Genomic DNA, 22464 nt, shown 5'->3' with positions numbered 1-22464 from the left:
TTACGGTTTCCATTGTATTTCTCTATAATGTCTACATCATAGTTTTTTTTTTGTTTGTTTGTTTTTGTTAGGATAAATGTACTATACTTAAGTTAGAACTAATTATACTGAGTCTGAACATTTTAATTCCAATATGCATGAGGGGGAATTGAAATTACATTGTGTCACTAATAGGGGATAGGGTGTTAGTAATAGCAGTAAGCCATCCTAACAGAATTACTGTGTTTTGTGTGAAATGAAACTACTTAATCAGTGGTTTTAATGCTTGTCTGAAAAGGGGTGGGTATTAACAGAAGGGAGTAGTTGCTGGAATCCAGAAAAAGAGAGCAGAGAAAATATATGCAGAAATATAAAGGACTTAAAGAAAGTATAGCAAATGAGGTTTTATAGAGGGATTGTTGGTAATTTGTTTTTTCTCTTTGGCAATGTATATATAGCACTATCTAAGGAAAAGAAATGTTAAATTTGGTAGGTGTACTAGAGAGTCTTCTCAGGCCTTTTCTTGGCCTGGATGAATATTCCTCAGGACCCATTTTAGGGGTGTCGAACTCAATCAGAGAAGGGTCCAAAATCTAAAATCCAGCCTAAATCGCGGGCCGAATGGTTTACTGAACAGTCATAAACTGACAATGTTATAAACTGACAGCGGACTGCAGTGATACAGCGGGGTGCGGGCCACATTGCAAGGCCTGGTGGGCTGGATTTGGCCCGCGGGCCTTGTGTTTGACACATGTGCATTAAATTGTGCTTACCAGGCAGCATTTTTAACCAATTATTAATTCAGCTCCCTATAATATTTTATTTCAGAAAAGGTATGTTTTGATAGTGTAACTATTCTTTCACTAGACAGTATATTTTCTTATTGTGAATGAATAAATTTATAAACTAATTTACACAGCAATACTATGTAAATTTGTTTAGTATTATGTCCAGCTGGGTACAATGGTAAAATTGGGTTTCTGGCTCTTCAAAACATAGACCCAGACCCTGAACCATAATGTTTCACTCAAGGTTCTGCTACCTGTAAGGGTCTCTCTGAGTGACAGCTGCCTCTTCTGTAGACATCTGACTTGTTTTTCTTTGGTTTCTATAGAAATAGGCATTAAAACTATATCTAAATTTCATAGCATGTATATAGCACTTTTTTTTTTTTTTAAAGATCTTTAAAATGGGACAGTAGGACAATAAAAGCATTAATTCTGAAGTTCAGTGAACTCCAAAGTTCCTTTCTAGCTCCAGGAATCATGATTCAATCAGATTCCTTTGAGTATCCGCCGTTACCCACCCCCGCTATTATTTGAAAGAAATACATGGGAAGAAATATTGGGTCGGCAGCTAAGTAATTGCGGATTTTTTAAAGAAAATCAAAGACAATTTTTTCATGGAACTAAATAACTTTATTCTGTAATGTATTGCCCATTTTGATCAATGACCTTTTGCCATCTTTCAGGCAGCATCATAATCCCACATTCAAAAAACTTCTGGTTTTTATTAGCAAAAAACTGAATCAGGTACGATTTGACATCATCATCATTATTGAAATTTTTACCATTCAAGGAGTTTTGTAAAGATCGAAACAAAAAGTAATCAGATGGTGCAAGGTCAGGACTATATGGTGGATGTGGCAAAACATCCCAACCAAGCTCCATTAATTTTTGCCGAGTGACCAAAGATGTGTGTGGCCTTGCATTGTCATGATGGAATACAACACCTTTTCGATTTGTCAATTCGGGCCGCTTTTCTTCAACTGCATTGTTTAATTTCGTTAGTTGTTCAATGTAGACATCAGAATTGATCGTTCGGTTGGGTGGTAAGAGTTCAAAGTAGACAATTCCTTTGTAATCCCACCAAACTGATAACAAAACCTTCTTTTGATGAATATCAGCTTTTGATGTTGTTTGAGTTGGTTCACCTGGCCTGCTCCACGATCTTTTCCGCTTGATATTGTTGTAAACAACCCATTTTTCATCGCCAGTTATCAGTCGTTTTAAAAATGGATCATTTTCATTACGTTTCTTTAGCAAATTGCAGCTGCTAATGCGTTGCGTTAACTGTGATTCTTTCAGTTCGTGAGGAACCCATGTATCGAGTTTTTGAACATAGCCAAGTTGTTTTAAGTGATTTTCAATGCATGTATGTGATACATGAAGCTTCTCTGCAATCTCACGTGTTGTACTGTGACAGTCCGAATTGATTATTGCTTTGATTAGGGCGTCATCAACTTCAACTGGACGACCAGAGCGTCTTTCATCTTTGAGTGAAAAATCACCAGAACGAAATTTGGCAAACCAATTTTGACACTGCCGTTCTTTTAAGGCTTCGTCACCATAAACAGCACATAACTTTTTATGAGCTTGCGATGCGTTTTTCCCTTTGCGGAAATAAAAAGGAAAATATGACGAAAATGTTCCTTTTGATTTTCCATTTTTCAACGAATGCCAAACAAAAACTACAAAACAGATCAAAAAACTTTTTTTACTGATTAACAGCTGAATAGCCAACTATCAAATACAAAATGTGTTTTACATTTGTACTACGTCTGCAAACCTAAAAATTCAACTGAAGCCATATATGTGTGAAATCCGCAATTACTTAGTTGCCGACCCAATAGATTTAAAGTATTATGTAAAAGCTGAAATGTTTATTTAACTGGAAGGAAAATTTACTACCGGAACTCAAATTCAAATTTAATTTCTTTTTGGCTATTTTAATTAATAATAAGTAAACATTCAGCTCAAGTAAATTTGGCTCAGAATGCTCTTTTCTTCAGGTAAATGTAATATGAATTATTAATATCACGATAGAGTTAAAATTTTAATTTTGTAGAATAACCAGAAATCTTTGTGGCTAATGTGTTTTTATGTTTCATTTAATGAAGATTAGAAGAGGAGTCATGTCAGAAGAAATAGTAAGCGAATCACAGTTTTCCTTGAAGACCACAGCACTAAGAGCGTTTGATCGCCCTCTGTCTTGGTACTATTCTCTTTCTCAGGTAAAAAATAATAATAATGAAACTAACATGAAGTTGAATAATAAGTTTACTGCTCGGAGCATATTTTGCTTACAGTGTTTAAAATTTAATTGATATTTTAAAAGGTTCAGTCAAAATATTTGTTAGTTTACAAGTTCACTTGGTTTTATTTTGTGTTTTTGTTGTTGTTATCAAATTCATAACTTTTAAAAGGGATTGTATTTTATATTTTTATTTTATTTAAATTCTTTATTGTTGAAAGTGTTATATATGTCTCCTTTCCCCCCACTGACCTCTCCCTCCTACCCCTAGCACATGCCCTCACCCCCCCAATTGTCTGTGTCCATTGGTATTCTATACATATAAAGAGGTAATATGTATAAAGATTACGGTGACCCAATTACAACCAGACTGTGGGCTGGGATGGGGACGGGAACTGCTACCCCCAGTGCTAATGTCAGGCTGCCTGTGTGCGTCTCTGCCCAGAGCTGAAGTGAAGCAGCCTGCCTGTATCCCCAGCTAGGAACATGACACTGCCTGTGTGCGTCCCCGTTCAGCACTGACGTGATGTTGGGTGGTGGGGGGCATGCTGAGCTTGATGGGGGACCTCAGGCTATTCCCCTCCCCTTGCGGGGCTTGATGGGGGAATCTCAGGCTGTGTCCCCCAACCCCCGTCCTGGTACCAGGCTGGGAGACCTCAGACTGCCCCAGCGCCAGGCTGGGAAACCTCAGGCTGCATCCCCTGCACGGCAGGGCTTGACAGGACCCCAGGCCGTGCCCCTCACCCCAGTGCCAGACTGGGGGACCGAGGCTGTGCCCCCACCCAGAGGGGCTTGACGGGGGTGGGGCTGGCCAGGTCTGGGTCTCACCCTATAGAGGTGGATCCGGCCGGGTCTGGGCCTCCTGCATTTTCAAAGTGCGTGTGGGTGGTGAGTGGGGACTTGACTCTAGGTCCCGCAGCATGCCCCAGACTCTGACAGGAGGAAGATTTTATATACATTTTATTAATTTTCTCTCATCTCTGACACTGCTATTATAGAGAAAGGGCAAATAGCACTATTAAAACATTTCTTCTAGTTAATTCCCTTTTAATGTGCATGAGTTTTGAGCACCGGGCCACTAGTGCTTATATAACCATGCATACAAGTCCCTTGGTTTCTCTTATCTTTCCGCTTCCCACCTCAACTCTTCTCCTTCCCTCTGAGGTTTGATGCTTCTGTGTCTCTGTACCTCATCAGTTTATTCATCAGTTTATGTTGTTCATTATATTTTTTCAGCAGTTTATGTTGTTCATTATATTCCGCAAATGAGTAGGATCATGTGATACTTATCTTTCTCTGACTGGTTTATTTCGCTTAGCATAATGCTCTCCAGGTCCATCCATGCGAATGGTAAGAGTTCTTTTTTCTAGCAGCATAGTATTCCATTGTGTAGATGTACCAGTTTTTTATCCACTCATCTGCTATTGGGCAATTAGGCTGTTTCTAAATCTTAGCAATTGTAAACTGTGCTGCTATGAACATAGGGGTGCATATATCCTTTCTGATTGGTGTTTCTGATTTCTTGGGATATATTCCTAGAAGTGGGATGACTGGGTCAAATGGGAGTTCCATTTTTAGTTTTTTGAGGAAACTCCACACTGTTCTCCACAGTGGCTGCACCAGTCTGCATTCCCACCAGCAGTGCACGAGGGTTCCCTTTTCTCCACATCCTCGCCAGCACTTGTCGTTTGTTGATTTGTTGGTGATAGCCATTCTGACAGGTGTGAGATGCTACCACATTGTCATTTTGATTTGCCTCTCTCAGATGATTAGTGACTTGGAGCATTTTTTCATGTCTCTGGGCCTTCTGTATGTCCACTTTCGAAAAATGTCTAGTTAGGTCCTTTGCCCAGTTTTTGATTGGGTTGTTTATCTTTCTTTCGTTACGTTGTATGAGTTCCCTATAAATTTTGGAGATTAAACCCTTATCAGATGTAACATTTAAAAATATGTTCTCCCATGCAGTGGGCTCTCTTGTTTTGTTGATTGTTTCTTTTACTGTGTAGAAGCTTTTTATTTTGATTTAGTCCCATTTCTTTATTTTCTCTTTAGTTTCATTTGTCCTAGGAGCTATATCGGTGAAGACACTGCTGCGAGATATGTCTGATATTTTGCTGCCTATATATTCTTCTAAGACTTTTATGGTTTCCCATCTTACGTTTAAGTCTTTTTATCAATTTTGAGTTTAATTTTGCATATGGTGTAAGTTGGTGGTCTAGTTTCATTTTCTTGCATGTATCTGTCTGATTTTCCCAACATCATTTAATGAAAAGACTGTTTTGACTCCATTGTATGCTCTTACCTCCTTTGTCAAATATTAATTGAGCATAATGGCTTGGGTAGGTTTTTGGATTCTCTGTTCGGTTGCTTTGGTCTGTATGCTGGTTCTTGTGCCAGTACCAGGCAGTTTTGCAAAAAGTGGCTTTGTAATATAGCCTGATAACTGGTATTGTGATCCCTCCAACTTTGTTCTTCTTTCTCAGGTTGCTGTGGCTATTCAGGGTCTTCTTTTATTCCACATAAATTTTTTTTTTTTAATCAATCTTTATTGTTCATATTATTACAAAGGTTCCTCATTTCTTCCCCCCCCACCAGGTTCCCACCCCACCCTCCGCCCCCTCCCCATCCCCCATTGTCCTCATCCATAGGTGCACAGTTTATGTTCAGTCTCTTCCTCCCTCCCTTTCCCCGATAGTAAATCCCTTTTCAGATAGTAAATCAGTTACTTAGCATTTTCTCATATCAATAATACCTCCACATGCCCAATGATACACTTCACACAAAAGACATTTCCAAATAGGTCAACCAGCCTCATCCAGGCCCCACCCAAGGCACTCACAGATCAACACCCCAGCGCTATACTAACTCAACACATCCAGATCTAGGTCCACATAAATTTTTTAAAAATATATTTTTATTGATTTCAGAGAGAAAAGGAGAGGGAGAGATAGAAACATCAGTAATGAAAAAGAATCATTGGCCGAAACCAGTTTGGCTCAGTGGATAGAGTGTCGGCCTGCAGACTGAGGAGTCCCAGGTTCAATTCCAGTCAGGGGCATGTACCTTGGTTGCAGGCATATCCCCGGTGGGGGGTGTGCAGGGGCCACTGATCGATGATTCTCCCTCATCGATGTTTCTAACTCTCTGTCCCTCTCTCTTCCTCTCTGTAAAAAATCAATAAAATATATTTTAAAAAAAAGAAAAAGAAGAATCATTGGTCAGCTGCCTCCTGCATGTTCCCATTCCCCCCACTGGGGTTCGAGCCCACAACCCAGGCATAAGCCCTTGACCAGAATCAAACCTGGGACCCTTCAGTCAACACTCTTATCCACTGAGCCAAACCAGCTAGGGCTGTTCCTTATCAATTTTTGGAGCATTTGTTCTAGGTCTGTGAAATATGCTGTTATTTTCATGGAGATTGCATTGAATCTATAGATTGCTTTGGGTAGTATGGACATTTTAGTGATGTTGATTCTACCAGTCCATGAACAAATATTCTTCCACTTGTTTATATCTTCCTCTATCTCTTTTTTCAACATCCTGTAGTTTTCTGAGTACAGGTCTTTTATCTCCTTAAGTTTATTCCTAGGTATCTTAATTTTTTTGGTGCGATGGTAAATGGGATTTCTTTTTTAGTCTCTGTTTCTGTATGTGCTTTGACAGGGATCGAACCCAAAACTTTAGGTATCTGGTCATTGTGGTTTTGATTTACATTTCTCTAGTGACTAGTGATGTTGAGCATCTTTTCATGTTTATTATCCATGGCAACAGTGTTTTTATTCTTAATATTTGTTTCTAATTCAATTTGTACTTTTATTGTATTAAATAAAAATATATAGATAGAAAGTAGCATTTAGTTCACTAAAATTACACTATTTTATCAAATCCAAGATGATCATTTCTCACATTTCTAAAACCTGCTTGCATCTTAAAATAAAGTTTCTTAGATTGATGAAACATACGTACAAAGTGTAAGTTTATATATCTAGGAAAGGATGTTGTACAGGTAAGATGTATGAGAATAATGAGTGTAGTAGTTACTGCTTAGTGTTCACTATGTTTAAGACATTTTTTTAAGTCTTTTATATATAACTTGAGACCCGTTTCACGAATATTTGTGCAATAGGCCTTCCTTCACCTGGCTGCTGGCACTGGTTTTCCTCTGGCACCTGGGACCCAGCCTTCACTCTGGCTGGAGTCTTCACGGTCTTCGCTGATTACAGCCGATGTCTGCAGGCTTCACTCTGGCCAGAGTGCTGCTCCTGTATCTCCCTCCACCTCCTGCCCTCCCCCTAATAGCAGAAGTCCTGCTTCACCAGCTGCTCTGTGCCTGGAGCGGCTGGGTGGGGTGGGGGGGGGGGGGGAGGAGACACACCATCATATTTGTCTTGCTAATTTGCATATTCCTTCCTGATTGGCTGGTGGGCGTCGCAGAGGCACAGTCAATTTGCATGTTTTTCTTTTATTAGTGTAGATGTCTTTAATCCTCAAAATCACCCTAGAATTTAGCTATCATCTTCATTTTATAGATCTGGAAGCTTCAAGAGCTTAATTAACTTGTTTAAAATTGCATATATAATATGGGATTTGAAGTTGTACCTCTTTGACCCCAAAACCCATTTTTTCTTTTTTTCTTTTTTTTCTTTCCTTTTTTAGGATTATATGCTTAAAGTAATACTTGAAAAATATGGAAAAGAATTGAAGAGAAGATAGAAATTATCAACAATTTATCTATAAAGCTTATTTTATACTTTCTTTGGGTCTTTTATTTCTGCATATGTCTCTCTGCCCTTTCACCCCCCCACTGCTCCAACCCCCAATGTTCTTATTCAAGATTATAAAGTTGTATATTTGAGCATTTTTTCTGTCATTAAACATTCTTTATGAATATAAGTGCACTATAGTTTATTGTATGTTTCTCTATTTTGTGTTTTTGGGTTGTTTCAGCAGTTCAATATTTATATATAAATTAGAGGCCCAGGGCACAAGTTTGTGCATGAGTGGGGTCTGGCTGGCCTGCCCCAATGGGAGTCATTTTGGTATATTACAATGTATCATGTTAATACAAACAAACTCTTATTTTTTCATTGCAAAAGGGTAAGTAGTTTAGCTGATTGTCCAAAATCAGAGTGGAGTGAGAGAGACTAGGAATTAACTAAACACTTAAATATAAAAATCTGTCTAGATGCAGTGTGGTGTTCTGAATTGGTCCTGGGATAGAAAAGAACAATAGTAGGAAAACTGGTGAAAGTAGAATAGGGCTATAGCTCTTTCTTTTTTAAATTGATGAGAGAGAGAGAGAGAGATTGATTGATTGATTGATTCACTGCTCCACTCATTGATGCATTCATTGGTTGCATCTTGTATGTGCCCTGATTGGGGGCGGAACCGGAATCCTTATTTTATTAGGACAATAACCAACTGAGCTACCTGGCCAGGGCAAGGTCTATAGTTAATAATAATGTGCTAATGTTAATTTTTTAGTTTTGACAAGAGTACTATGATTATATAAGACTAGAGGCCCGGTGCACGAAATTCATGCATGGAGGGTGGTGGGAAGGGTGTCCCTTAGCCTGGCCTGCACCCTCTCCAATCTGGGACCCCTCGTGGGATAACCGGCAGTCAGACATCCCTCTCACAATCCAGAACTGCTGGCTCCTAACCACTCCCCTGCCTGCTTGATTACCCCTAACTGCTTCTGCCTGCCAGCCTGATCATCTCTAACTGCTCCCCTGCTGACTTGATTGCCCCTAACCACCTCTGCCTCGGCCCTGCACCCGGGACCCAGGATTCCCTCCTCCAGCCAACCACAGGCACCCGGGATCCGGGCAGCCCTCCCTCTGGTCAGCCATAGGTGCCCAGGCTGGCTGCAGACTCAGGGGATGGTGGGCAGGTGGCTTTGCCTGTGCTGTAGCCAGAAGTGCTGGCTCCTGGGACCGCAGGGTGGGCAGCTTCTCCATCTCCCAGGCCACAGTCAGCTGCAGGTGCTTGTGCCCAGAACTGAAGGTGGGCAGCTTCTCCATCTTCCCTAGAATGCAGTGGGGGCAACTTCTCCAGCTGGCCGTAGCCTGGGATCACAGGACAGGTGGCTTCTTCATCTCCCAGGCTGCAGCCAGCCTCGGGCACTGGCACCCGGTTTCTTGTCTACCTCAGGACATGGGTTGGGCGGCTTCTTCAGCTGGCTCTGGCTTGGGATCATGGGGCAGGCGGCTTCTTCGTCTCCCAGGTCGCATCCAGCCTAAGGAGCTGGGGCCAGGTTTCTCCGTCTCCCCCAGGACGTGGGGCAGGTGGACTTGAGGTTTCTGCTGCTGGCAGTGGCCTGGGATCACAGGGCAGGTGGCTTCTTCATCTTCCAGGCTGCAACCAGCCTCAGGTACTTGGTCCCAGTTTCTCCGTCTCCCTCAGGATGTGGGGCGGGCGACATGGGGCGGGCAGCTTCTCCGGCTGGCAGGATCCCGGGGCAGGCGGGGGTTCTTGGTCTCCCTGGCTGCAGCCAGCCTCAGGCACTGGCACAGACTTCTCCCACTCCCACAGGCTGGGAGCGGCGGGGAGGCGGGGCTGCCACCATGTTTTCAGTTCAGTTTGCATACTCACTCTCATTGGCTGTTGGGCATAGTGGCGTGATGTAATTTGCATGTTTCTCTTTTATTAGTGTAGATATTAATATCAGAGATGTGGGAACTTTTTGAGCAATGTGGGAACTTTCTCTGCTATCTTTGCAACTTTTCTGTAAATGTAAAGTTATTCCGAAATAAGATGTTTGTTACACTAGAGCTCACATTTTTTGAATGTCTGCTTGTGTCAGATATTGTTTTATATGTGTCATCTCCTTTTATAACAACCGTATGAGGAAGATATCAATATCCCCATTTTCCAGAGTTTGTAGTTAGCTTGTGACTTGTGGTATGATTCAGTTGTCAGAGAGATTTATTCAAAATAAATGTATTAAGCCGGCACCGGTTTGGCTCAGTGGATAGAGCGTCGGCCTGCGGACTGAAAGGTCCCGGGTTCGATTCCGGTCAAGGGCATGTACCTTGGTTGCGGGCACATCCCCAGTGGGGGGTGTGCAGGAGGCGGCTGGTCGATGTTTCTCTCTCATTGACGTTTCTTACTCTCTGTCCCTCTCAATTCCTCTCTGTGTAAAATCAATAAAATATATTTAAAAAAACAAACAAAAAACAAACAAAATAAATGTATTAAGCATCACTGTGTTCAGTCAAGCTCCAAAGTATTAAGCAAGATCTAGATGTAGTCCCTGCACTAACTGAGAGTTAGCTTAGAACCCTCCCACAAACAAACAAACAAACAAACAAAAAACAAAAAAGGAAGAAGAAAGAAAAGGTGTGTGGTAAGTTGGACTTAATGGAATACATCAATTTAATTCTAATGCAAAGTTTATGCTATGTAAAGTGAAACAAGGTTATTGGAGCTGAAGACTTGTATGTAACCAAATAGCTGTTCTGTTTCCAGAGAACATCAGATGAGGGAGGAAAGCCTGACAAGAACATTAAACAGTGGCATCAGGTTATGGAGTGAGGAGGATTGTGCAATATGAGCACAAGGAACAGGCTCTTATTCCTTTCTTTTTGTTCTCAGCGTGTGGCCCATAAGTTGATGTTCAATGCATGTTAAATGAATAGGACACATGTCTTGTTTGCATTTCGCCTGGAGGTGAGGAAATGAGATGCTGTATTTCCAGTGTTCCAGGCAATGGTATAAAGCATTTGACTTTCCTGTGAGGGGAAAAAGTAACAAATGAAAAGTGATAGGAGTAATATTAGAGACTTTCAAACCTTGTGTTGTCTAGATTACTTAGGATAAACATCTTTCCCTGGGAAATTTGCCTTATATTTGTCATGAAATGTTTATTTTTTTTTCATGAGATTAGGACTGTAGACTTTAATGGGAATTTTATGTAAAAATAATATATGACATATAAATAGAATTTTGATTTTACGCCCAGCCAGCATGGCTCAGTGGTTGAGTGTCGACCTATGAACCAGGAGGTCACAGTTCGATTCCCAGTTGGGGCACATGCCCAGACTAGAGCTCGATCCCCAGTGTGGGGTGTGCAGGAGGCAGCCCATCAATGATTCTCTCTCATCATTGATGTTTCTATTTCTCTCTCCCTCTCCTTCCCTCTCTAAAAGAGTTTTCTATCATCAGGACTGATTCTACTAATATGACAAAAACTAGCCCCCTTATCCGTCTTATACACAATTTCACCTATTAATTAATCTAAATCTCCTAAATATAGCCTTATTACCAATTGCAGTTGGAGGTTGAGGAAGATTAAATCAAAGGCTGTTACGTAAAATTACGGCTTACTCATCTGTTGCTCATATAGGATAAATAATTTCTATCTTAATTTATAATCCAACCATAACATTATTAAACCTATTTATCTATAATCTAATAACTACTACATTCATACTATCCATAATAAATGCATCAACCATAACAACCTCCTTATTCCACATATGAAGCCAGATACCGCTAATTACCACATTTACTGAAGGAATTATAAACTGGCATCGTATACTTAAAGAAAGGCTCTCCCTACAAGAGCCCCAGAGTTTGCTGCATGGGAGGTAGTGGAGAGGGACTAGTCCTCCCCCCACCTTTTTATTTTTTTAAGTTTTGTTGTTTTTTTTTACTTTAGAAGTAGGATAGTCTTTTAAAAATATATACATATTTTTATTGATTTCAGAGAAGAAGGGAAAGGGAGAGAGAAACAGAAACATCAATGATGAGAGAGAATCATTGATTGGCTGCCTCCTGCACACCCCCCACTGGGGATCGAACCTGCAACCCAGGCATATGTCCCTGAACAGAATCAAACTCGAGAGCCTTCATTCCACAGGCTGATGTTCTACCTACTGAGCCAAGCTGGCTAGGGCTCTTTTAAAAATATATTTTCACTGGAGGCATGGTGCACGAAATTTGTGCATGGGGTTGGGGGGTCCCCTGGCCCAGGCTGCACCCTCTCCAATCTGGGAGGCAACCCCTTGAGGGATGTCTGGTTGCCAGTTTAGGCCTGATCCTCTCACAATCTTGAACCACTAGCTTCAAATCGCTCATCTGCCTGCCTGCCTGCCTAGTCACCCCTTACTGCCCCCTCTGCTGGCCTGGTTGCCCCTAACTGCCTCATCTAATGGCCTGGTCACCTCCAAATCCACCCCCCCCCCCCGTGGGCCCTCATTGCCCCCCTTGCCAGTCTAACCGTCCCCAACTGCCTCCCCTGTTGGCCTGATCACTCCCAACTGCACCCGCCCCTGCTGGCCTGGTTGCCTCTTAATGTCCCCCCTGCCAGCCTGGTTGCCCCCAATTGCCCCCCTCTGCCGGCCTGGTCACCCTAACTGCTTCCCCCCACTGGCCTGGTTGCCCCCAACTGCCCCACCCCTGCTGGCCTGGTTACCTCTCACGGCTCCCCCCCTCCCCCCCCCCCAGCCTGGTTGCCTCACACAACCTGCTGTTCAGTTGTTTGGTTGTCCCTCACTAACCCCCCTGCTGGCCTGGTTGTAGGCAGCCATCTTGTGAGGGCATGAGGATCAATTTGCATATTACCTCTTTATTATATAGGATTGGAGAAAGGGAGAGGAAGAGAGAAATGGAAACATCAATGATGTGAGAGAATCATTGATTAGCTGCCTCCTCCACACTTGCTGCTGGGGATGGAGCCTGCACTCTGGGCATGTGCCCTGCCCAGGAATCGAGAATCGAACCGTGACCTCCTGGTTCATAGGTTGATGCTCAACCACTGAACCACACCAGCCAGGGCAAGATTTGTATTTTCTGTATTCTCAGTGCTTCCTGATCAATGAAAGGCATTCCCTAAATGCTTATGGAATATAATTAGTACAATTAGATTTTATTTTAATTTTTATAGCACATTCCTAGTACATTGTAAGATGCTGAGAATTTGTTGATTAATTCACAAATCAAATGGCTTATTCAGACACTTTTAGAAATTGAGTTAATGTATGTTTGTCTAAATTTCTAGATGGATAAAAAAATTGGTTCATTAAGAAGGTCTGATTTAATCATTCCAATAATGAAAAATCTTGCTATCATTCAGGCAGAATATTTAGTTGCATGAGTTAATTCTTAGTTATTCAACAAGTATTAATGAGGTTGAATTATGTTATGCTCCTCTTGATTCATTGGGTAATATTACCTGAGAACTTCAGAGCAGTGGGTAAAAAATTACTACATTTTCTTTTTTTTGGTGGGAGGGTTGGCTCTAAAATTCAAATTGAGCTAACCGCATTGAATGAATAAATATTACTTGGTTAGTATTTAGTACTAGATTAGTTTAAGAATAATTTTAAATTTTATGTCTTTTATTTTAAGTGAACAAATAAAAGATGTTTTTCTCAACCTAACTGCATCTCTTCCAGATCAGGTTTTCACCGGTCGCTAAAAAGTTGATTGTGGTAACTGCAGTGACTGCCGTATCTGTAATTTTTCTGGCCCATCACTTTAAAAGAAGACGTGGGAAGAAGAAAGGAAAAATATTGCCGTGGGAACCAGAGCACCTCATACTTGAATACACTAAAAGAGCAGCATCAGAAAAAGGTATGTAGAAATAGCTAAATTAAGTCTACAAGGGAAATGTTGTATGTAAATCATAACTGAATGCAGTGATTTCAGTGGTTTAGTTTCCAAAATTTCCTTCCTTAATATTTAACTCACAAGTAATGTAGATTAACTTTAGACAAATTAGGAAATACAGATGAGCAAATAGAAGAAATTAAAACCACTGGAAACTTTGCTCCCCGGAAATAAGTACTGGTAATATTTTGGCATATGTCCATTTATATTTCCTTTTAAATATCATATTGAGAAAAATCCAACAACAAAAAAGAAAAACAAATAAAGATAATATTGAGACATAAAGTTGTATACAGTAGTCGCCCCTATCCATGGTTTTGCTTTCTATAGTTTCAATTACCTGCAGTCAACCATCAGAAAATATTAAATGGTAAGTTCCAGAAATAAATAATTCATAAATTTTAAATTGTGTGCTGATCTCAGTAGTGTGATGAAATTGTATGTTGTCCTGCTTCATCTGGCCTGGGACAGAATCATCCATTTGTCCCCCACATCGCGCTGTATATTGCTACCAGCCTTTTAATCACCTGATAGCCATTTCACTGATCACATTGACTGTCACGGTATCAGAGTGCTTGTGTTCAAGTAACCCTTATTTTACTTAATAATGACCCCAGAGCACAAGAGTAATGATTGGACAATTTGCATGTGCCAAAGAGAAACCATAAAGTATGTGTGTATAGGAAAAAACTATATATTTATACACACACACACACACATATACATACATATAAATATAGTTCAGTACTATTCATGTTTTAAGGCATCCACTGTGCATCTTGTACTGTATTATGTACAAGAAAATGATTTATATATTTTATTTATTTATATTTTTATTGATATTCAGAGAGGGAGAGAAAGATAGAAACATCAATGATGAAAGAGAATCATTGATTGGCTGGCTCTTGCACACCCCCTACTGGGGAATGAAGCCCACGATTCAGGCATGTGCCCTGACTAGGAATCTAACCGTGATCTCCTGGTTCATGAGTCAAAGCTCAAGCAGCTGAGCTACCCGGTCAGGGGAGGTTCAGAGTTTTCAATATTTTTATATTAATTACATTAGATCATCAAATGCTGCCCTAATTAATTAGATGAGTGTTTTGTTCTTCATTTAAGAATCAGATTTTAGCAATATTAAAAATATTGTATAAAGATGTAGATTTTAATATTAGTGTACATTTAATAATTTATACAATTGAATGAAATGTTTTAAGATCAGCTTTGTGAATTAATATAGCATAAACTTTGAAATTTTACCTGAAATTTATCATTGGACTTATGATACTTTTAATATTTATGTTTGTTTGGTAGGTTCAAGTTGTTCCAGTAGCAGACAGAACTTGACATTATCTTTAAGTTCTCTCAAAGACAAAGGATCTCAGTCTTGTAACTATGCTAATGGAGGACTTTTCAGTAAATACTCAGGTTCTGCACAGAGTTTGGCCTCTGTAAGTAAAGACGAAAATTCATTATTCTTTTAAGTTTATCTATTGGCTTAAATGTTATTCTTAATATGGAAAGAACCTTAAAAAAATCTGATTGAGCTTGTTCTCTTCAGGCAAATGAAATTATCCTTTTGCTAAATATTTAGTCAGTTTGCTTCCAGGTTTTTTGAGTAAGTGATGTGGTCCCATGGGGTCCTATAAAAATGGTGGTGATATGGAAATGTGGCTTCAAAGCTACATGTTCTGCAAAAAGCTGGAAGATGCATCCAGACTTTGTACTAGGTCACAAAACTCACTTGATGAGTCTGCTTAGGTAAAAATGTTTGATTCACTGTAGCCAAGTATGGGGTTTCTCACCTCTGTCTTTGGAGTATTGTTATAGTACTAGAGGCCCAATGCATGAAATTCGTGCACTGGCAGGGGGGGACGGGAGTGTCCCTCAGCCTGGTCTGCACCCTCTTGCAGTCCAGGAGCCTTCAGTGGATGTCTGACTGACAGCTTAGGTTCGCTCCCCATGGGCAGCGGGCCTAAGCCAGCAGTTGGACATCCTTAGTGCTGCCACGAGGGGAGCATTTTTAACATCATTAACCTGAACTCTGTTTCAGATAATTTATTTTTAAAATACAATAGAAAAGCCTTTTATTTTATTCTTTCCCAGTGTTTTTTTTAAATTAATAAATCTTTATTGTTTAGATTATTACAATTATTCCTCTTTTTTCCCCCCATAGCTCCCCTCCACCAAGTTCCTACCCCACCCTCTGCCCTTACTTCCTCCCACCCGCCCCCACTGTCCTCATCCATAGGTGTACGCTTTTTGTCCAGTCTCTTCCTGCACCCCCCAAACCCCTTTCCCCCTAAGAATTGTCAGTCCACTCCCTTTCTATGCCCCTGATTCTATTATATTCACCAGTTAATACTGTTCATCAGATTTTTTATTCCCTTGGTTTTTAGATTCAGTTGTTGGTACATATGCATTTGTTGATCATAATTTTTATCTTTACCTTTTTTTTCTTCTTCTTCCTCTTCTTAAAGAATACCTTTCAGCATTTCATATAATTCTGGTTTGGTGTTTATGAACTCCTTTAGCTTTTTCTTATCTGTGAAACTCTATCTGCCCTTCAATTCTGAATAGCTTTGCTGGGTAGAGTAATCTTGGTTGTAGGTTCTTGGTATTCATCACTTCGAATATTTCTTGCCACTCCTGTCTGGCCTGCATAGTTTCTGTTGAGAAATCAGCCGACAGTTGTATGGGTATTCTCTTGTAGGTAACTAACTGTTTTTCTCTTGCTGCTTTTAATATTCTCTCTTTGTCTTTTGCTCTTAGCATTTTAATTATGATATGTCTTGGTGTGGTACTCTTTGGATTCCTTTTGTTTGGGGTTCTGTGCGCTATCTGTACTTATAAGTCTATTTCTTTCACCAGGTGGGGAAAGTTTTCTATTATTTCTTCAAATAGGTTTTCAGTATCTTGCTCTCTCTCTCCTTCTGGGACCCCCATAATTCTGATGTTGGTTTGCTTGAAGTTATCCCAGAGGCTCCTTACACTGTCTTCAAATTTTTGGATTCTTTTTTCTTATTTGCTTTTCTGGTGTTTTTTTGCTTCTTTGTATTCCAAATCTTTGACTTGATTCTTGTGATCCTCTAGTCTGTTTTTAGGTCTCTGTATAATATTTTTTATTTCAGTCAGTATATGCTTAATTTCTAGTTGATCCTTTTTCATATCCTTGAGGGTCTCATTAAATTTATTAGCCTTTTCTAGGAAATTCTTGAAAAACCTTATAACCGTGGTTTTGAACTCTATATCCAGTGTTTTGTTTTCCTCCATTAGGTAGTTTTCTGTCACTATTTCTTTCAGTATGTTTTCGATATCTTGCTCTCTCTCATCTTCTGGGACCCCCATAATTCTGATGTTGGTTCGCTTGAAGTTGTCCCAGAGGTTTCTTACATTATCTTCAATTTTCTGGATTCTCTTGCCTTCTAGCTTCTGTGGAGGAGTGTCTTCTGGCTCTTTATGTTCCAAATCTTTGACTTGATTCTTGCGATCTTCCCTTCTGTTTTTAGGACTCTGTAAAATATTTTTTATTTCAGACAATGTATTCTTTATTTCTGGTTGATCCCTTATCATTTCTTGATGACTCCTTATTAATTCTAGTTGATCTCTTTTCATATCCTCATAGGTTTTATCCATCTTTTCTAGGAAATTCTTGAAAAACCTTATAAGCGTAGATATGAACTCTATATCCAGACGCTTTTTGTCCTCCATTTCTTTCGTTTGTGATCTATTTTGTTGTCGAATTTCGCAGTTACAGATGGGACGGGGTTTCAGGGTGGAGCCTGCAGCTTTGGCTTCCGTCAGCCCCGCCCTATGCGGGTCCTTCAGTGCTCGCTGCCGGCGCCTCTGAGAGAAAGGTGCCCTCGATTTTTTGCCTGCTGCCAAACAGTCTATGCTCTCCCCCAATGAGCCCGGTATTGGGGTTCAGTTCAGTTGGAAGTGGAGTTGGAGGTGGCGTTCAGAGCAGTCTGGAGCCCCAGTCTCCTTCCTGTCAGGGCAATCCCGCGGCACAGCCGACCGTCCCTTCTCTGCGCACAGTGTGCGCGCCTCCGGGACCTCCTTTCGCCGCTCCCCCGGGGTTCCGCCTTTCGGCCCGGCTCCCTATGGCTGAGCCTGAGTCCCTGGGGTCTGGCCTAGACCTGGGGTTTAGAGCAGTTGGGGGCCCAGCACAGTCGGAGTTTTATCTCCTTTCCGCTAGGGAACGCCCGCCAGGCACTCTGCCTCCCCCTCCTCTCTGGCTCCGTTCTCTCCGCGTGCGGCGTGTCTCCGTACTTTGGGCTTTTCCAGCTCCTCCGCGCCTCCTTCTGGTTTTCTCCTTGCTTCTCGCTGTAGAATTTCCAGTCAGTCAACCTTCCTGTAGTTCTGGGCAATGTCTGTTTTATATTTTAGTTGTATTTTATTTAAATTGTTGTGTGCGGCTGCGGCTAGGTGTTCACCTGGGCGCAGCCATCTTGGATCTCTCAAGATTCAATCCCAGTTGCAGTTTTGAAATTGTGCGAGGCAGCAGTATAGGTGTTTACCTATGTCGTCATCTTGGTTTCTGCTTGTTTCAGAAAACTTTCTTATCTTTGTCTCATTTATCTCTTCTTTTGGAGAATTTGCTAATTCTTTCACTTGGGGGTTGTTTCTTTGTTTTCTCATTTTGGTGGTCTGTTTGGGTTTGTGACTGTTTGTGAGTTACTTATGGATCTCTAATAAATGTTTGCTGCCTCTCACATTACCCTTTTATTTTTGGGTTAATGCTAGTTATCTCAATCAAAGTAGGTGTGGATAACATTTATAAGTAAATACTTAATAAACCAGTGAACTATACAAAACTTCTTGATTTTTATGGAAATAACGGATTTATGTTAAAAATATTGTTATATTTGAGCAAATAAAGACTTAGAATTTTTAGGGTCTTAATGACTCCTACATTTGATTAAATAAATCAGACTTATTAATTCAAATAAAAGTAATATGGATTGTTTTGCCAGAAATAGGATTTATATAAATAATTTATAAATATAAAAAGTTACAAAATACTATTAAAAAAAAAAAAGATTTTGAAGTAACTTTTATCCATCTTAATTTTAGGTCCAGAGTGTCAATTCTTGTCATAGTTGTGCTTGTGGCAATTCTAATTCCTGGGACAAAACAGATGAAGATGATATTAAACTTGTTAACATTCCTGTGACTACGCCTGAGAACTTATACTTGATGGGTAGGAATAACATAATAAAGTTTTAAGATATATTTCTTTAATGTGAAACTAAAGAACTATGAATGGTTCTAAGGGAAACAGCTATAATTTTACGATGTTCTGATATCTACTGAATCTAGTGTATATAACACAATCTATTGTGTTAGTTACCTGAGGATGCTGTAACAAATTACCAGCTGATGGCTTATAACAGTAGAAATATATTATTTCAGAGTCCTTGAAGCGAGAAGTCTGAAATCTCCATCATTGGGCTGAAATCAAGGTGTCATTAGGGCCATGCTCCCTCTGGAGGCTTAGGAGAGAATCTGTTTCTTGTCTCTGCTGGTTTCTAGTGGCTTCTGGCTTGTGGCCTCCTGATTTAAGTTTCCGCCTTTCTCTTCATTTACCTTTCTACCTAGCTATCGTTGGTTTTCTTCTTCTATTCAGAGAAGATTTTAAATAGAAAGAGGCCTGTGTTTTACATCTCTTGGCTTAACCATGAGCATGTCTAGAAAGTCTCACTGGATCTCAGAAAGAGAACCAGAGCATGCTTTTCACTGGTCTTCTCTACTCTATTTCAGGCTAATATTCCTTTTAATGAAAGGAAATTCGTATTAATTACGTATTGATGTAGCTCCCAGCCAGTGAGCAGTAAAGGAGATGATGACTTGTGCCTCTGAATGCACTCTGATCATCTCCCGTGGTATCACAGTAGGTACTCCTGCTTGTGGGAAAGGTGTAAGAGTACTCTTTCACCACCCTTTCCAAACGTCTTCAGAGCATTAAGCTCACTATGCTTCTAGATTACTCTGTGTCTAGTAAACCTACCTCACAGCTTCTCTTGGAATATTGAAGAGAAATAGAGCAAAACTAGAGAAGCAGGTAGGAGTCTGAGTATCATAGAATCAGGATTGGTAAGAGCCCTATATCCCCCCACCTATTGTTTCAATGCTCTTTACAAGACCGATGACATAAAAATAAGATTGGTGACATATTTGAATTTCTGTTACAAAATGGATGATATGTGATAGTTTGGGCCATGTTCCTCAGTGAGACAATGCTGTTGTTAGATCATTCTTCCTTATGTTTAACCAAAATAACCAGATGGCTAGAGAGTGGATGGAGTGAGGAAAGGCTGAAGGAATTAGAATTGTAGGATTTGGGGGGGGGGGGGGGCGGGGGAGAATTGTATGATTTTGAGAAACGAGAGTAGATAGTAATATACAGTCATTGACTTTTAAGTGCTTAAATTTGTTAGAAGGAAGAGGTAAGTGGTTGATTCTTTGCTACAAAAAAATAAAACGAAACCGGTTTGGCTCAGTGGATAGAGCGTTGGCTTACGGACTGAAGGGTCCCAGGTTCGATTCTGGCCAAGGGCATGTGCCTTGGTTGTGGGCACATCCCCAGTAGGGGGTGTGGAGGAGGCAGCTGATGGGTGTTTCTCTCTCATCCATGTTTCTAACTCTCTATCCCTCTCTTCCTCTCTGTAAAAAATCAATAAAATATATAAAAAATAAAAATAAAATAAAACAAGGAGGAGAGTCCTAAACTGTTTTTAAAGGACAAGTTATTTTTTTTGAGTTATAGTTTCTCCAGATAATTGAAGAAATTATTTTAGAAGAGAGGTATTCTTTGACTATCACATCTTAAAAACATTTTGAGAAAGACTTGCCCAGATTCTTAAGCAGCTTTTAAAGATATTTTTCTTTTATATGTCTAGAAAACTTAAAGTTTTGAAATATTTTTGTTTTGGTAAACCTCTTTTAATATGGAAGAAAAGAGGCACTTATTCATCCACTTTTTTTTCCACATCAGCAGGCTTATGAAATTCCTACTTGAAATATCCTTTGTGGGTTCTTCCCATAGTCTTATATATTTGTAACTCTGGCCCAGCAATTTAATCATCCAGATCAGCAAATTGATATCTTATGCATTTAAGAGATCGTTTTGTGAAAAAAAAGAATAGAAAACGCTGTATTCTAACTCCCATGCTATTATCTTTCTTCTAAGCTTTACTCTTCCTTCTTATTTAAAAATATTCTTTTGTAACACTGAATTGCTTTTCCTTTAAAAAAAATATTTTTATTGATTCAGAGAGGAAGGGAGAGAGAGAGAGATAGAAACATCAATGATGAGAGAGAATCATTATTGGCTGCCCCCTGCGTGCCCTCTACTGGGGATCAAGTAGCAACTTGGGCATGTGCCCTTGACTGGAATCGAACCTGGGACCCTTCAGTCCGAAGACTGATGCTCTATCCACTGAACCAAATCAGCTAGGGCTACTCTTTCCCTCTGAGAACCTTTATAAACCTGATAGCTTCTTATCAAATAGTTTCTTTTACTTATTTATCAGTTTTCATTTCAACTCAGGGAAATAAGGTGTGTGACTATAAAAATTTGCCATAATTGTTGAACTTTTGATGAATTCAAGATATTGTTCTAGAAAAATCCTAAGCACCTTATACACTTGAGTTACATTTTAAAAATTCTCTCTGATATTTGGTTGACTGGAATTATTGGAATACATTGGGAAATTAAGATTATACTATGAAATGATGTGAGCATAAAATTATTCTTTAGTGCCAAAATTACTGTCAGATTGTTTGCCATGGATGATAACAGTATGAAAAACACTTGAGACCCCAGATTATTGGTTTTGCTTACTTACAATTGTTCTGTTCTTAATTTTTAGGTATGGAATTGTTTGAAGAGGCATTGCGTCGATGGGAACAAGCTCTAACCTTTCGAAATAGGCAGGCTGAAGATGAAGCCTGTAGCTCCATTAAATTGGGTGCAGGAGATGCCATTGCTGAAGAAAGTGTAGATGTAAGTTAAGGGTGATTTATCTGAGAGTGGTCTTCATCGAATTAGAGGAATCAGACTACTTTTATTGTTGATTCAGTGGACTTGCTTTCTATGGCATTTAATAATAGAACTGCTTATTTTCTCCCCGAGGATTATTTGGGACTACTACTTATTGGACTTTTTCTGTTCAGTTACTTGTTAAATTCCAAATTTTCAAATTATCATAAAGTTTCCTGATTTTCTAAGAATGTATAGAATTAAAGCAGATATGATTTTTTTTTTTTTTTTTTTTTTTTTTTTATTGAGAGTTCTGGAACGTGAGGAGTTTAATGTATCTGAAAAGATGGCTACAAGAGAGAATGACCAGTGCCTGCAGGATCGCAGGAATCACCGTGGGAAGATTATACAGTAAACATTAAAAAGGAGAGGTCAGGAAAAACAAATGGCATCTTTTCAGAACTGTGTCAAATGTTCCCACAAACCCAGTCTGTTTTCAAAGCTGCATAAGTGCTTGGAATAACTCGGAAACAATTACCTGTGGAGTTTAAAGGCTTCCAAGTGTTGGTGATGGTTCCTGAAACAATATGCCTGTATTTATACCGCAAACTGGACCTCATTCCAAAGCCTCTTCTTAGAAAAAAAAAACTACTTTTTTTTTAATTTAAAGAAAGTCACGAAAAATTCACATGCAGCTAATAAACACAAAAATACCCAAAACACACACACACAAATCCCAAAAGCAATTTCATATTTCTAGGCCTGAGACATTCCTTATCAGAAATAAAGATTCTACACCATAGAAAAGACAGCATTACAACCTACTAGTATTAAAATCTGCTGATGTATTTTAG

General features: G+C 39.8%; 1 protein-coding gene across 2 annotated transcripts in view; it reads left to right on the top strand.

Moving 5' to 3' along the window:
• The window catches only part of MIGA1 (mitoguardin 1), an 83850-nt gene that overhangs the window by 5565 nt on the left and 55821 nt on the right, over positions 1–22464 (top strand). For both annotated transcript variants that reach the window (XM_084872173.1, XM_084872172.1), the window contains exons 2-6: positions 2879–2992; positions 13413–13590; positions 14941–15077; positions 18703–18829; positions 21501–21634. In XM_084872173.1, the coding sequence (XP_084728299.1) occupies positions 2894–2992; positions 13413–13590; positions 14941–15077; positions 18703–18829; positions 21501–21634 (675 nt within the window). In that variant the 5' untranslated portion in view covers positions 2879–2893. The remainder of the gene's footprint in view (positions 1–2878; positions 2993–13412; positions 13591–14940; positions 15078–18702; positions 18830–21500; positions 21635–22464) is intronic.

This window comes from Pipistrellus hanaki (assembly GCF_964339955.1).
Source record: "Pipistrellus hanaki genome assembly, chromosome: 2".
NCBI classification, from domain to species: domain Eukaryota; kingdom Metazoa; phylum Chordata; class Mammalia; order Chiroptera; family Vespertilionidae; genus Pipistrellus; species Pipistrellus hanaki.
Note: the sequence above shows the minus strand (reverse complement) of the source record. Positions and strands in the feature narration are given on the sequence as shown.